Raw genomic sequence first — 17,706 nt, 5'->3', positions numbered from 1 at the left:
AGGCCATGCTTAAGTCACTTCAACACTTCTTAGGGAGCCTCAGCAGTCAAAACCATGTGACCTTATGCCATAGGCGCATTAGCATTTTCTGCATTCACCCTTACATGAGCAAACTGTCGTGCCTCGACTGTAAAGCCAGACGACCATGAACGCAGTGTGAGTGAGAATGGATTTCCAGCTTCAGCAGAGCAAATAAGAAAATGTTCTCCATTTCTTTATACCACACATGGCACTTAAGATTTCAGTAAACCATTGGTGGCAAGTTGACCATGTAGTAAACTGAAACGAAACACAGTCACAGCTGTACGCCCGCAGCTATATGTGTGTATACAGTTCTGCTTGGCTGAATTAAGTGCTAAAAGTGCATTTGAGATGCAATCACTGTGATCTTAGCTTACTGGCATACAACTTCATTGCTTCTGTTAAAAAAATATTTTTTCATGTCACATATCATTGCAGATATACACAGTAGTTTAGCTTCTTACTATGTAAATTATAGCACTTAGAGAATTAAACAACCATTACAGAATATACATAAATTTCTTATCATGAACATAGTTTTGACAGCTTTGTATTAACACAACTGTACTGCATGAATTTATTGCTGGATTTAAAAACTTTTAATACTGTCTCAGTTGGTGTAGGGAAAAGAGCGAGGACACAAATGCAGTAAAAAATGGGTCTTTATTAAAATTAAAAAAAAAAAAAACCCTGATGTGGAAAAACATAACTAAAAAGACAAACTAGACTGGACTGGACTTGGATGGAAAGACTGGAGAGGAACAGGATATGACTCTCGGGAAGAACGACAACAGCACAGGACAGCAGACATGAGGAGACTATAAAAGAGAAATAATTAGTTAACAAACAGGTGAACAGGAAATGCTGTTTGGCACTGTTTACAATTTAGACTTTATACATCAAACCCCTGTAAACACCCACAATCTTCAACAGCGCTGCAATGTCTCTCTATGCGGATGCTTTCCGTGTGTTCTACATCTAAAATAACGAACTCACAAAAGATATCTGAACGCTTCATATTACTTACGCATGCTTATTCAGAATATATGTGAAAAACACTCGTCAGATATTATTTTAGAGAGCAGCCATGGGGTTCAGCTGTGTCCTCTGTGTCATTTTCTGTCTGATTCAGGCTCAAACTGATACGGCTAACAGCTAAGCTGACTGACAGCTTTTATACAGCAGAGGCAAACTCATGCTTGTAGAGGCGTGACATTTTTTCCTGGTGACGTGGAGCCAATCCGCGAATCACAGCACATTATGTTAGCTGACCAATCAGAGCCTCTTGAGGGCAGGCCATTTGGAGGAACTATGAAATAAGATAGTCGTTTTCATGTTTGTGGATTAGCTGTATATATTCTAAGTAAGATATATTTAAAAATATCTTGTTTTTTACAAATGAAGCATGAGCAAATATTGCTTTGCATCTTAAAAATACAACCAAGTCTTAAAAATACACTCTGGACCACCCCTTTAAAAAATAGGATGTATATTTCATAGCAGCTTTAAATGAACAAATCCATAGAAGTTTGTGAACCAATGGAATGTTTTAGAAGTGTACTGATTGGCTTAAATCTTCACCATTGAAAAAAAAAAACGTATGCAAAACATTTGAAATGTAGTTTACTTTTCTGTATCGTCTTTTTAAATTGACACTTACAACTGAATGAAATCTAATTTAGTTGTTTGGATGCAGCATAAGTAAGCTACAGGTAGAGGACAAACTGCATCTGATAAAATCAAGTGCAAATCATATCCCTTAAATGCAGGAAAGCCTTGCATTATACCGGCCAGTTGTAAAGCCTTGCAGGGATGCAAACTGAATAAAAGGACAAAGAGCAGATGAATTCATCACAGCTTGTCTTCCTTTCTTGAAATGGTTGAAGTGTTTGAAATGAAAAAAAGGTTTGTTTTATCACACTTGGTGACTCTTAGCTCTCTCTAGCATCTCACGGCTTTAGCAGAAGTGAAGCTCTCTCATCTCTCTTGTAGACAGCTATTAAAAAAAAGTGGATAAAGACGTAATCTTCATTGTAAAATGCTGTTTTTTATTCCTCTCAGCATCCTTCACTTACACTCTTTCCTCTCTCGATTATGCCGCCATTCCCCCTCTCTCTGCATTGATCTTCTCATAAGTGTGTTGTTTTGTCAGGATCACATGTCTGAGGGGACATTGAGTTTGGCCGTTCGGGCCCCGAGACTGGAGTCTCCTTGACGATAACAGTGCTGTCGTTCAGGGTGTCTTTTCTCTCTCCAGGTGTCTCTCAGCACGACAGCTGCTCTCTGCAGGAGCAGAGCCATGCAAAAATCTCCTGCAGCGCTTTCTTTTTTTCTTGCTCTCGCTCTCAAAGAGAGACAGCAGACACATTCACACACTCGAGCTGTCTTTCACCAAGTTAGAGAACAATTTTAGTTTGTGGATTGGTTGTTGAGCTCTATTCAGCTACATTTTTTTTTTTTAATTTAGACTTAGGCTGCCTACACACTGAGGAAACAGACAGCGATTTACACATAGCAATGTGCAAGATATGAAAAGAGCTTGGTCAGTTTGGGTCAGTTTATGCTTGTACTCTTAGTTCCATTATGGAGTTTCACTTTTTTCAACACTCCATTGAATTCACTGGATTTTCATTGTTCTTAAACTGCTAAACACAGCATGTAGGCATTGACATGCACAATAAAATACTGGCTACTTTTATTATAAAATAAGAGAACTCTTAAGGCTGGGACCCATTTCTTGTTGGAATATCGAAATCAGGGAATAATTGTTGGACCGCCAGCTGAAGGGAGTGCTCTGAACGGTTATTCGGCAATAAATCAGAGCATGAGTGTAACGTAGTGAAGTGACGTAGTAAGTAAACAATTCAAGTAAAGAAGGATCTCAAAGACACCATGACATCATGTGCTCTGATGGGTTTGATTTCCCCATGTATATCTGCAACACAGATGGAAAGTGTCTGTTACTTTGACACTAAAAAGAGAAGCATAGCATAAGATCCTGAAATAACATAGGGTACTTTCATCTTTAACATGTAAGAATGTTTTAAACCCCAGCGGTTCAAACTGTAGTTCTGCTGAATGACTGAAAAGTTATCAGTATGATGGTGAAAAACTGTACATCTCTAGTCAAACCATTCTTCTGCAATCTTATACCAAAAACGAAAATAAAGGCAGCATTAATAGCTAAAAAGGAGAGTGTTTCTATTATGTGATTGTATTGTATTGTAGCAATTAGGTGTTGATGTTTAATCAAGAGTAAATCACAGAATACTTAAATGAAATGATTTAATGACTATAATTCTCTAATGTTACAACTGAATTAGTTACAAAATAACTGTATAAAATAATAAAACATGAAATGATAAAAACATGATATTAATTGTACCTAGCTTAATTTAAAATAAAGTTACCTGAGAGAGAGAGTGGGAGAGAGACAGAGGGAGGGAGGGAGGGAGAGAGAGACAAAGACCAGAGAGTAGGCCTCAAAGGCTGCATTTAAACTGCATGGTTTAAGTGACCCAAATATTTTTTCTCCCATGTGGCACAGATCAGATTCGGCCCATGTACGTGTAAGCAGAAAAAAATAACATGAATTCCGCTTTACTCAAATCAGATTCAGGCCTTGTTCATATATGGAAATTTATCCGATATGAATCGGATCTGTGTTCTCATGTCTGCAGTATAAGCAGGTATAGATCAGATTTACACCTGTCAATGTGAGTCGTGCATCATTAAAAACCATAGCGAATGATGTTAACTCTGGCACTTTCACTTCAGAACAGAGTCCCAAACCTCAAATCTCATATACCAGGACAAAAAAAAGCTTTTATATTGTCACATAGCACAAGTATTTAAGCATGTCAACGAGAGAGAGAAAGAGAAAGAAAGAGAGAGCAACGTCGTCCGCCACTTAAACAATAAACTAAAACTGTTGCATACAGTACGTCACATGCATAAATCACACCATGGAAATGACATTAAGATGCCTTCTTGTCAAATATGAACTTTTCTGCCATAAACTATAATAAAACAACTTGTCAGAAAGATTTTTTAAAAATGGAACCCTGCGAACAGATTAAATACAGGAATGGAGAAAAGAGCGCTCTTTTATTATTAGCTGTCAGTCAGCGCCCGCTCTTTTTTTCCTGGTCATTGCGTCTTTGTCGTGGACAGTGTAAATGCAGTCAATCGGATACGAGTCACGCTTAAAAGATGATGTTAGCAGGATGTCAAAAAAAATCAGATATTGTCACAAAATCAGATTTGACCATCAAGATATGCAGTGTAAATGCAGCCAAAAAGAGCCTGATAGCAGTAGAGTCAGAGAAGATTCCAGAGCAGGAAAGGAGCAGAGCAGGAAAAGGAAAAGAAGGACCAGAGCAAAGTTTACCACCTATTTTGTATCTTTCTTGACCATGTGATCAAAGCCCAAGTACTGAGACGTACAAGCTGACCAATCAACATGTGACCACATCGTAAAACCCCCAAAGTCCACACACATATTAACCATTCCCTGATCTTATCAATATCTGTCTTTGGAATCTGTATGAACCTTCTTGGTGAAAAAGACATGTTTAGCAATATAAACAAATGCATATGATAATTTGCACTGCTACTAACAGAACTCAAAAGAACAAAATTTAATTAAAGCTTGAAAATTGATGGAATCAGTTTTGACTGAAGCACTGAAAATGAAGAAGTATAATTGTGTCTGCCATTACTTTTCTTGCACCATCCATCTTTTTGCATTTGCATTCAGTTGACCCTTCGCTAAGCCACACCCTAAAACCGCCACACACCAATCGTGGCTTAGTAACCGTAGCTATGCGCAGGAGGTCTGTCAGGCTTCGAGCGAGGGAAACATGCCAAAGTGTTGTGCATATGGATTGTGCAAATCTGATACCGGGTATCCTAAAAGTTTGAATGGGATAGTGGAATTTTTTTCCCTTTCCAAAACCTAAAACCCAAGGGGAGAAATGCCAGCATGGATCAAGCTCTGTGAGAGGCACTAAAAGAGCGGAGTTAAGTTGGTTTTGTTTTTGATATTCTTGACACATTTAGTGATAGACGGCAATAATTCACACACCTCTTACCCTAAAACATACAAAACCCCTACAAAAATACAAAGTAGAATATGTTTCACAGCTGTCTTTTTCATTTTTTTTTTTTTTGCATGATATTATGAGCGCTGCTCCGTTTAAGCCCGAACAATAGCTTTAAGAGTGAGCACAATCCAGTCATATTTTCATGTTTCAAGCTACGAATATTTGAAATTACAAATCAACAGAACAAAACCGAGATGTGATCACAAACTGAGCACTTGCGATCAATATACTTCACCCGCAGCTGTTTTTCAGTAATTTAAACACTCATGTCCATGTCAGAGCTACAATTCACCATTGTTTTAGTCTGTCTTTTGGAGATTTAGTCATTGGTGATGATGTTATAGAAGATTAGTGTCTGCTTTTAAATTTGGTGTCGGATTAATATTAATATAATCCCCTTTCTGGCTGTTCTTTTTATGAATAAATCATTTAGAACCACTGTCCATGCATGTTTTTTGTCGGTTAGTAACACTATATTTCATTGCACAACAACTGTTGTTGTGTTCATTAATGACCCAAAATGCATATGTTTTCTGATTTTTGTTGTTGAGTACTGTCACATGTTTGCATACCTGTAATACCTATTACATCTGACTACACTTAAAAAATACAAAGTAATCACAACATTTATTTTCTGTATTTGTGTCCAGGTATCTAGTCTATACCTTTATGACAGCGTGCTGATGTTGGCCAATGCCTTCTACCGGAAGTTAGAAGACAGGAAGTGGCACAGCATGGCCAGTCTGAACTGCATGAGGAAGTCAACAAAGCCCTGGAATGGAGGCTGGTCCATGCTGGACACCATCCAAAAGGTCTAAAGTCACTTTACAATTCATCTCACTTAGATCTAATTCGATCGGGTTCAGTTCTCTTCAGTTCAGCCCAGTAAAGTTCAATAGTGTTCAATAAAAGGGGCCTGCTTTGAATGATGTATTTCTTTCTGAGCGGACACCTTATTTGTTATTCTCTTCAGGGGCGGATTTCTGGGCTCACTGGTTTAATGGACTTCAGAAGCAATGGAGCGAACTCTCACGTCCAGTTTGAGATCCTGGGTACCAGTTACAGCGAGACATTTGGAAAAGACGTAAAGCGGGTGAGTGGAAATCCTTCAACATTTCCCAGTGCTTGATCACTTGTGTTCGGTTTACTGTATTTTAAAGCCAATCTTTTCAAGGAACCCTGCTTGTATTGAGTTTTCTCATCTTGGTTGTCATCTTCTGCAAAAAGTGGCTTTGTGATCTATACACATGCATTTGACAATTAAAGTCTCACAAAAACCAACAGAACTTACACTATATAATACAGTAGATAGATATTGTGCTTATTTTTAACTGCACACCTGGAGACTTGACACTACAGTGAGCTGGATAGATTTTGCTCCTTTGGACAGAAATTTATGCTGTGATTTGTTTTTGTTATTGACTTATTTATGAGCTTCTTATTTTACCCTTGTCCTTCTGTATGCTCCACACAGAAATGCACACAAACTTCTGATACTCTTTTGCTTGGTCGTTCATCAGTTATTTGGTCATTAAAATGTTATTATATTATATTATATTATATTATATTATATTATATTATATTATATTATATTATATTATATTATATTATATTATATTATATATTTCTTTATTTAATAAAAGTATTTGATTCAAGTTCCATGGCAACAAAGTGATCTGATGTACTTGAACAATCTATCCATTAGCATTCCTATTCAGCTCAATAGTGGTTGCTCAGCTAGCACATAGATGGCTCGTGGGCGGCTAGTTAGGCTCATTTTCTTGGATTTTTTTTTTTCAACCAGTTGCATGGTCTTTATATTAGAACCAATGGTGTATTTAACTACAAAGGGGTTGCACTTACTTTAAAGTAAAACATTTAAGTGGGACTCTATTAAATTATTAATATATTCTATTAAATCATTAAACATGTTTACATCCATACCTAGACACTATCAAAAGTTAGTTTAATGAAATAAGCCCTTTTATTGGTTTTCTTGCAAGTCAATTCTCCAATAATGCGAGTAAATGCATTCACAAAATATATTTTAATAAAATATGATTATTTTATGTGGTGACTTCAAAATGTACAGTAAATATACATATATTCTGACTGTAGTGTTACATTAGTTATGAAAGTTGTGATGTTAAATGAATGATTAAAAACTGTAGAGTACTCTGGGGAATCTTTTACATGCTCATTATTCTCTTATGTTGTCCTACATATGCGTGATATGAGAAAATGTATTTGTAATTTCTTGGGTCAAGAAAGAGAATGTGTGTCCCAAAAATAAAACAGCTGGATCGTCCTTGAGGATGATTTCCTGTCACATATAACCTGTGCACCGCAGTAGGCTTACAGAACACAGTCGAAGGTATTTACATGGTAGGTGAAATCAGAGTAAGGGGTGGAAATGTATGCTAATTAGGCTATTTATGACTTCATGCTGATAAGGAAAATGTTAAAGTGCATTACATGACCACATGTGTTGATGGCTTAAGCCCCGGTCAGATCACACGATTTTTATGGTCAGTTTCAAAAATCATTATGCCAGTTAATGCAATTTTTTTATTATTTTTTCATCTTGATAAAATCTTGACTTGTCTTGGGTAACAAATGTGCCAGACTGCAAGTTCCTTCACAAATCAGTCATCCTGTGATGTCTACGATGAGCGTTATTTCCCAAAGCAGTCACAAGTGTTGCTATAACAATATTTTTTATCTCAATTAAATTTTTTTTTTCGTATTTCAATCTTAAACACTGATGCTTGCAGACAACTAATAACACATTATTTAAGGGCATTTGTTACGACATGGATAGGATCAAACTTATAATTCCTTTTTAATATTAAGATATTTTCTTTAAAATCTAAATGTATATTTTCCTGTCATGGTTTTCTTACTAAACACTCCCTCACCTGAACTTGCCGTGAGTGAGGAGAATACTTATTTTCCTCAGAGCAAAACAAATCGTGTACCCGTATAGTCAAGTAGTGGAAGGGCGATTGTCATCCATTTGTCGTTTGCAAATCCCCATGACACCCTATGGCAATGAAATCGTGCCGAAATCGTGCCAAATTCGGGTTTTGACCGGGGCTTTAGGCATAATACAAAAGCCCTTACAAGAAATACATTTATTCAAGTGTGCTATTAGTTTGCATCTACTAAAAAGAAAAGGCTACTGAATGTTTTCAGACTTTGTTTCATGTACTTAAAAACTTAAACGTGTACTGTACTTAGCATACTGTTCAAATCAAAATAGGAACATAGTAGTATACTTTAAGTGCAATATATACAGTTGAAGTCAAAATGATTAGCCCACCTGTGTAATTTCTCACGGTAATTCGAAACTTTTTGATTTAGTGGCTAATTCGTATGTATTTGTTCGATCCCATTCATACTATTTGGTACAATTTGCTCATCTCCCACAGTTGGATTTAGGGTGGGGTTGCCATTTATACGAATTCATACCAATTAATTAATTTTAAGGACAATATTATTAGTCCCCTTAAGAAATATATGTTTTGATTAGTTAAGTCTATAAATGGCACTTTAAACTGAATACTATTGTCTTGCAAAGACAAATAACAAAGACAAATTAAATTAGTTCATTCATTCATTCATTTTCTTTTCAGCTTAGTCTCTTTATTAATCAGGGGTTGCCACAGAGGAATGAACTACCAACTTATCCAGTATATGTTTTACGCCTCTGATGCCCTTCCAGCTGCAACACATCACTGAGAAACACCCATACTCTCTAATTCACAAACATACACTATGGCCCACACGAACTTACCCAGCCGAGGCTCGAACCAGCAACATTCTTCAGCGCTGTCCCACTTAATTAGTTATTAGAAATTAGTTTTTAAAACTATTATTACTATTATTAACTATGTTTAATAAAACTGTTATACAGCATTTGGGAAATATTATTAAAAGAATTCAAATTTCACAGAAGGGCTAATAATTTATTCAACAATTTATTGCAGTGAACTATAAGTTATGTGTTTTGGAAAGAGTCATATGGAACATATACTTAATTAAACACATTGCACACACAACTTCATTAGATCTCACAAAACACAATCATCAACACACACAGACACACATTCAGACGTATACCCCGTGAGAGCGGATGCATCTATGGCTTCTATCTGTGCTTGTCTCACATCTCTGTCTCTGATCCACAAGCACTCATCTACACATGCTCGCAGGGCAGTGGAAGTGCTTTGTGATATGACTGTGGTCATTAGCAGGGCTGGCTGGTCGATCCCACGCCACGTCTCCGTCTTTGCCTGAGTATTAGTGGGTGTGTGAGTCGAGCACTGTTAGTCCCTTTGGCAAGAAGCACAGAGAGCTAATGGAGTCACACACACATAGCAGCCCTACTGTCCATTACACTGACAGCCCATAAACACAAACACACATGCACACACACACGTATGCATTCCTCTAATCTATTCTTTAAATGATCTACCCTTCAAGGCTTTGAAACCTGTATAGAGTCAGAATAATTTCTTTCTTTCTTTCTTTCTTTCTTTCTTTCTTTCTTTCTTTCTTTCTTTCTTTCTTTCTTTCTTTCTTTCTTTCTTTCTTTCTTTCTTTCTTTTTTCTTTCTTTTTTTCTTTCTTTCTTTCTTTTTGAACAATTTCCAATAATTACATGCACGTTTTATGTTCATAGTTAAAAGGGCACCTATTTTACCCATTTTTTAGGATTTAAGATAAGTATTTTGTGTCTCCAGAATGTGTCTGTAAAGTTTCAGCTTTAAACAGCCCATCAGATTATTTGTTATACCTTTTAAAAGGTTGGGATTTTCTGCTTTGAACACCATGTAGCTGTTTTTTGTGCCTGTGCTTTTAATGCTGGTTCTCCCTGTTATAAACCGCTTACTAACATCTGTTAATGTAGAGTTAATGCCTAACAGGTAATGAATTCACTATTTGCTAATGGTTAATAAATGATTCATAGTGTGTAGTTATTATAAAGTGTTACCAAAAGGTTTACACTGTACACGTTGTACATAATCTACATAGAGTTTCGGGATAGATAGATGGATAGATAGATAGATAGATAGATAGATAGATAGATAGATAGATAGATAGATAGATAGATAGATAGATAGATAGATAGATAGATAGATAGATAGATAGATAGATAGATAGATAGATAGATAGATAGATAGATAGATAGATAGATACTTCAGACAGGCAGACATAGATAGATAGATAGATAGATAGATAGATAGATAGATAGATAGATAGATAGATAGATAGATAGATAGATAGATAGATAGATAGATAGATAGATAGATAGATAGATAGATAGATAGATAGATAGATAGATAGATAGATAGATAGATAGATACTTCAGACAGGCAGACATAGATAGATAGATAGATAGATAGATAGATAGATAGATAGATAGATAGATAGATAGATAGATAGATAGATAGATAGATAGATAGATAGATAGATAGATAGATAGATAGATAGATAGATAGATAGATAGATAGATAGATAGATAGATAGATAGATGATACTTCAGACAGACAGAGATAGATAGATAGATAGATAGATAGATAGATAGATAGATAGATAGATGGATGGATGGATGGATGGATGGATGGATGGATGGATGGATGGATGGATGGATGGATGGATGGATGGATGGATGGATGGATGGATGGATGGATGGATGGATGATGGATGGATGATGGATGGATAGATAGATAGATAGATAGATAGATAGATAGATAGATAGATAGATAGATAGATAGATAGATAGATAGATAGATAGATAGATAGATAGATAGATAGATAGATAGATAGTCGGACGGACGGACGGACGGACGGACAAGCGGACGGCCGGACGGACAGACGGTTTGTTTGTTTGTTTGTTTGTTAGTTAGTTAGTTCTGGCATTTCTGATTTCTAAACAGACACACAGAAAAAAAAAAACACTTCTCTAACTGACTAAACTGAGCTGTGCAGAAATACCCAGAAGTTGTCCTGACAACCCAACCCATGCTCTAAAGCGAGAAAACGTGTCTAGTATATTGGATGTTTGGATTGAGGAGCTTATTTTTCAGCCAGACATCAAGAGGAATCTACCTCCGTAATGAAGACGGAGATGTTATTTTCTCTCTCTTTCTCGTTCTCACCAATTCCATCTGTGTCATTCCCTGTGTCTCCCTCACTCACTTTCTTTTAATCTTCTTTTTTCATTAAATTGTCTATTCTCATGCTGTGTAATCCAGACTGGGAATCTGAGCATCATTACAAGATGGATCTCTTTCCAGTTCTGCTCAGAGCCGTTCAGCCCAACACTTCCACCACACACAGGGAGCAGGTGCTGAGGAGAGAAATCTCTGAATGGATGATGAACTAGATATGCCTCTCAGCTCATTATTGATTTAATAATAGTAATAGGAATTCCACATTGCTAGTGTTATGATGTGGATTAATTCAGTCCCGATTCATTATCCAGGCTATGTCTACAGTAATACAGATGTTTTAGGCTGCAAAACTGAAATTTTTGTATACACACACAAGTGCTTAGCCATTTTCTTACTGTAAGCTTTGAAATCTGGTATGTTATCATCTGACACATATTAAACCTATTAAATTTCACTGTATTACAGTATGTTGCTTGCAATTTGAAAGGTTTACATTTTTACAGTTTTCATTCATTCATTCATTCATTCATTTTCTTTTCAGCTTAGTCCCTTTATTAATCTGGGGTTGGCACAGCAGAATGAACCGCCAACTTATCCAGCACATGTTTTATGCAGTGGATGCTCTTCCAGCTGCAACCCATCACTGGGAAACATCCACACACATCCATTCACACTCATACACCACGGACAATTTAGCTTACCCAATTTACCTATACCACATGTCTTTGGACTTGTGGGGGAAACCCCGAGGAAACCCACACAAACTTGGGGAGAACATGCAAACTCCACACAGAAATGCCAACTGACCCAGCCAAGGCTCAAACCAGTGACCTTCTTGCTGTGAGGCAATTGTGCTACCTACTGCCCCACCGTGACACCATTTTTAAAGTTTTGCGAAATTTTTCTTTGTACGATTGCTGTACATTCTGGCCAAAATGACAGAAAATTGCTGTCCTTGGGCAAAGCATGAGGTTGATTTCATTTAAATCCTAGGATCCACCAAGCTAACATCAAAGAACTAGCGGCAATGAAAACCGAATGTATTGTAAAGCATGTACAGACTATAAAAAGCTGCATGTGAACACACCAAACAGACTATAGCCTACTGAAACAAGAATGTTCTTTCTGCACTGTGTGAAACACACATGTGGCAGTAGTGTATATTGTCATTTGACAATGGTAAAACTTGAATGAACGCTACACGCATACTAACTGTAAACAAGCCAGTCTTGGCGTACCATTTCTCAGTTTTCTCCCACCACAGAGTGATTCGCTTGTTCTCTTGATCTGATAATCCATAAATTGGCAAATATTTGAGAAACACAACAAAATTACAGTCAGATGCTTTGTGGTTCATCTTGACCTGCATTATTTGTTTATTGTTGCCACTTCAATTTATGTACTTGCACTGTGATTTGTAGCTGAACAGCCAATCAGATCTTTTTTTTCACAGATGGCTCAAGATAGTTCGACATGTAAACTACCTATGACATGAACTCGACGAGTGCCAACACACCATACAAAACAGGGGTGGGCAATTAATTTTTACATTAGACATGGGGTGGTTTAGAGGGCCAGACCAACACAGTTAATTTGTTAAAGAAAAAAACTGTGAATATTAAATAAACATTTATAAAAACTCTAAAGTCTAAAAAAGAATCAATTTTACATAAAAAAGTATATTAAAGACCAGCATCACAATATCAACTTCATATAAATGTCACAGGGTTGTTTGTTTGATTGCTTAGTGAATTTTTATTTATTTATTCATTCATTCATTCATTTGTTTATTTATTTATATTTTTTTTATGTTCAATGAAAGAATTCTAACCTGTGTTGGACTGAACGAGTGCACTAAAGCCAGGTTGAAAGTGAAGTAGATGTGTGAATGATCATCACCGAGAGAGGATCTGAATCTGCATTTGATAAATCATTAATCTGAGGTACTTAGTCTACCTTGTTTACTGTGTAATTCCATACAAACTGTGAAGCTGCCTGGTTGGTTCCTATCACATGACTCGTGGTTCGCTCGCGGCTCTCTGAAAGGTTTAGATATTTTCAACTCGCAGTGCCTGGAAAATGTGAGTGTGAAATACAGCAGGTGTATCCCTTCCTATTCGCATACTGACCAGGCCATAAGTGAAAGTCTCCTTTTGTCGACTCGCAATATCAGACCTGCTCATTGCAAGGCCCTGTTTGCCGTTGAATTTAAACTAAATACATACTTCATGTGGGCTGATCAAAGAAGTCTAGCAGGCCGTGGGCCGTAAAATGCCCAGGTCTAATACAAAGTAACCTGACAGAAGCTCACTGATGGCCTGTGCTGCCCAATAGTCAACTGTCAGCTTGGTGTATCCCTGCCTTTAGAGTTTTTAAACGTTTGACTGGTTTGGTGAAATTGTTTTCTTCGATCTAATAAGTGTGAAAACTGCCATGCAAGCCTTGACTAAGACTATGGCTTAGACTAATGAAAGCATGGACTAATTCTGTTCTTCATTCAGGGACTGACGTGCAGCTCTAAGGTATTATTAATAAAAGATATTATTGAGTCCAATGTACATCAGAAATAACATATATAATGCTGATTCATTCCCAGGCTTCGGACAGAAATTAGCAAATGAAGGGTCTTGATATGTCTGTAATATAACATAATTTTCTGAGGTTATACATATACATCTTTTCTCAGTCAATCACATCCAGTTCTTCTGTCATTTCTGCCCTAAAGAAATGTAATTCAGGCATACTTTCTGTACTATTTCAGGCGCACTTGAATACTGAAAGCTCATTGATCCTCAATAAGACAAAAGACTGCTTCCACTCAGTCAAAAATCTATGATATTTAATTACATGCTTTTTCATGCATTATTCTACATGATCAAACTTTTTAAGGGGATTTAAAGTTGCTAAACTTTGTGAAATCTTAGATTGTTTTATAATGAAAACAGTTTTTAAATATATTCAGATTGATATAAACATGTCCTTAGATTTGGATGACTTTGTAAATAAGTGATCTTTAAGTGATAGTTCACCCAAAAATGAAAATGCCTCTATTAAATACTTACTATTTACTCATCCTCAAATGGTTCCAGTCCTGTGTGACTTTCTGTATACTGTTGAACACAAAAGAAGATTTTTTTTACTTCCATAGTAGGATAAACATTTACCATGGAATTCAATGTTTACAGGTTTCCAGCTTTTATCAAAATAATCTCCAATAGTCGCTAATAACTGCATGTAATGTACAAACTGAACATAATGTAATGCATTATAATCGTAACAAATGGTTTATAAATTATAATGTAATAATTTTCCCAAAATGGAATAAAATATTGAGCTCATATTGTAATAATATATTATTTAATGTAATATATATATAATGTTATATAATGTAGTATATATAATGTATAATAGTATAATGTTATATATAAGAAATGTATTACAATTTTAAAACACTGTGGTAACTTATAATATAATCACAGATCATAAGGTAATTCAAGCACATAATTTAAAACATTGTTATGATTGTTAAAATTCATTTCTTGTGTATTAAATAATCAATTTTGGATTCATAGTGTTCAAGCACATACATTTAAAGATATGTGTGGTGGTTTGTGTTCATTTTTTTCATGTCAAAAATTATCCATATACACTGATTTTTGCAGGTTTATTACCTTGCCATTGATTTGACATTTCTTACTGTGTTATGCAGGTGGGAAATTTAAGATGTCATGGACATTAAGGATTCTCTTTGATAAATGACTAATTCCTTTTCTCATTTTACAAATGAATGAATTACTAAATTCTGTGAACAGATTAACAAGTTGTTGGAATTAATTATGTTGCGATGCTTCTGCCCAACACTGGTAATTAGATCCCACAGTCGACGATTGTAAATGCAATGATTATTATCATTACATAACAATGTCAGAAAGACATACAGTAGGAGTGGGCTTATTTGACTCAGACAACCAATCAGTGTCTCTGGACCATCAAGCCATGCCCTAGCAGCCATTTAGATCACCATAGCAATGCAAATCCATAGACTGTCATTATAAAAGGCTCATGTTGATTTTTTTGGAAAACTGTGGCATAAAGACACGAGGTAGTGTTCATTTGACTCTGGCAACCAGTCAGTCTTAACCATCTTCTTGAAGACCTTCTAGCATCCTCTGACAAAAAAAAAATGTGGACACAAATTCCATAGACTTCCATTCAAAGACCCTTAAAGTTATAACCTTCAATTGTAGTGTCATAAAAACACAAAGCCTGAGTCCTTGATAGCCTCAGTGCACCAATCTGCCAATCACAATTCAACTTCACTGTTCTTAGCCATGGCCTAGCAACAGATTAACACTTTAGCAACATAAATTCAATTAGCAATTTCAAGCACCCCAGCAGCATGTTGCTTACTAGACATATTTCTAACATTATGCTGGTATAATGCCAGTATGACAGTAACACAATTAGCATGTAGCTAGCATGATGACATCATGATTAGCTCAATGCTAGCAACATAATAAGGTGAACATAATAGTTAGGACATTTTTAGTATAACATGAAATCTTTTAGCCTTTGACTCAATGGTACTAGCATCTTTGGAGCTTTTTAACATGTAGATGAGTTATGCTACACTCTCAGAAAAAAAGGGTACATGGTGGTACAAATAATGTTCCTTGAGGAAACATGTTCCTTTAAAAAAAATGATACCTTATATGGTACAGAAAATACCTCTAATGATACTGTTCTGTACCGCTTAAAGTACAGCTTAAATGAAGGTACACAATTGTTCCCAGATGAAAGGTATGAATTGTTTCTTTGTCTTAAGGTACAATTCTGTTCCATAAAAAGGTACTGCTCCAGTGACAAGGGTTTGTACCCTTTTTGGTAACATTGTACCATTTTTTCTGAGAGTGTACATTAACATGCTGCATATGGATATGTAGCCTATTACAGCACTTTAAACATTTTTAGCATGTAGATAAATGTTTCTATGAAATTCTGAAGAAGAGATATTGACATTATATTCAGAAAATGTACATTTACTTATTATTATTAAGACATGCAAATTGAAATCTGATGCTTATTGTAGCTAGGATAAGTTTTATTGTTTTTTTTTTTTTAAACGTGTTACAGCTATAACAATGTGACTATTTTTGGACAGTTTATAATTTAATGGGTTTCTCATAATGCAATAATTGTAATTACAATATGAGCTCAATATTTTAATTACATCATAAGAAAGTTATTACATTATGAGTTGCTACAACTTATTTTGTGTTCACCAGAAAATGAATTAACTTAAACATGTTCGTGACAAGTGAACTTTGAGTAAATGATGACAAAGTTTCAGTTTTAGATGATCAACTGCATCTCTTTAATGAACAACAAAGTCAATGGATGGAGAAAACAACAGAAACTAGAAATAAACTAGGCAGAGACTGTCATTTTGTCTTGCACATGCTGCTAATAAATAGGGCCAAAGTGAACAGCAATGTGTGATCTTGTGGCTGATGTTGTAATTTTATTGCTGTGACATGAAGCTAAGACTGGGCGTCCAGAGGGGCACAGGTATTGTGTTTGAATGTGGCCAAACCAACTGTGGGTGACCTGTGCACAATTGGATGAAGAGTTCCCATGGCAATGGCTTCACCAAGGGTTGCAGGTGAATCTGGGAGAGAGGAATAAAAAGAGGTGTAATGAGTCTCAGTCCACCTCTGTGAGCATCTGGTGAAAAGGACCATAAAGCTGACCTCAGGGGTCTCAGACGATACGCATGCCTTAATGTGAGAAAAAAGCAGGCACAACCTGAAATGTATTTTTGTTTTTATATGCATATGCACATCATCCTCATTATTTTTCTCTCTATTCATACTGTGCCTGCTCATTTTCCATTCCACTGTTTTTGTTCCCTCTTTTTGTATTGTTCAGACTGTTTTTCATTCAGTGAATGAAGTGCAGCTCTGAAGTATCATATTCAAAAGATCTGCAAATGTTCATAGGATGCCAGAAATAACATGCATGTAATGCTGATCCATTCTCAGGCTTTTTGCAGAATTATACAAGATAAACAAGATATATTTGTTTCAAACTGAGGTTCAACCATCTTTTCTCAGATCCAGCCTTCATGTACTTCCTGTCCTAATGAAATCTATTTGATTTGATAATACTTTCTGAATTCTCAGTGGTGCTCAAGAAGACAAGAAGACTGCTCACACTTTATCACAAGCTGCTTTTCCACATGCTGCATCATCTTATCATTTTGTTTTAAAGATTGCAGCATTCTTTCCCGATACACATTATCATTCAAAAACCTCAGGTCTCATCTACTGTAAAAAATCAAATTTGTATAGTCAAATATAATTTTATTCACCCAACAATTAAAAAAATATAATTTAAATGACA

At 35.9% G+C, this 17,706-nt stretch overlaps 1 protein-coding gene across 2 annotated transcripts in view; it reads left to right on the top strand.

Moving 5' to 3' along the window:
- The window catches only part of grid1a (glutamate receptor, ionotropic, delta 1a), a 435,683-nt gene that overhangs the window by 371,989 nt on the left and 45,988 nt on the right, over positions 1-17,706 (top strand). For both annotated transcript variants that reach the window (XM_056477338.1, XM_056477339.1), the window contains exons 7-8: positions 5,777-5,938; positions 6,100-6,219. In XM_056477338.1, the coding sequence (XP_056333313.1) occupies positions 5,777-5,938; positions 6,100-6,219 (282 nt within the window). The remainder of the gene's footprint in view (positions 1-5,776; positions 5,939-6,099; positions 6,220-17,706) is intronic.

The sequence above is a fragment of the Danio aesculapii genome, chromosome 17, assembly GCF_903798145.1.
Source record: "Danio aesculapii chromosome 17, fDanAes4.1, whole genome shotgun sequence".
NCBI classification, from domain to species: domain Eukaryota; kingdom Metazoa; phylum Chordata; class Actinopteri; order Cypriniformes; family Danionidae; genus Danio; species Danio aesculapii.
Note: the sequence above shows the minus strand (reverse complement) of the source record. Positions and strands in the feature narration are given on the sequence as shown.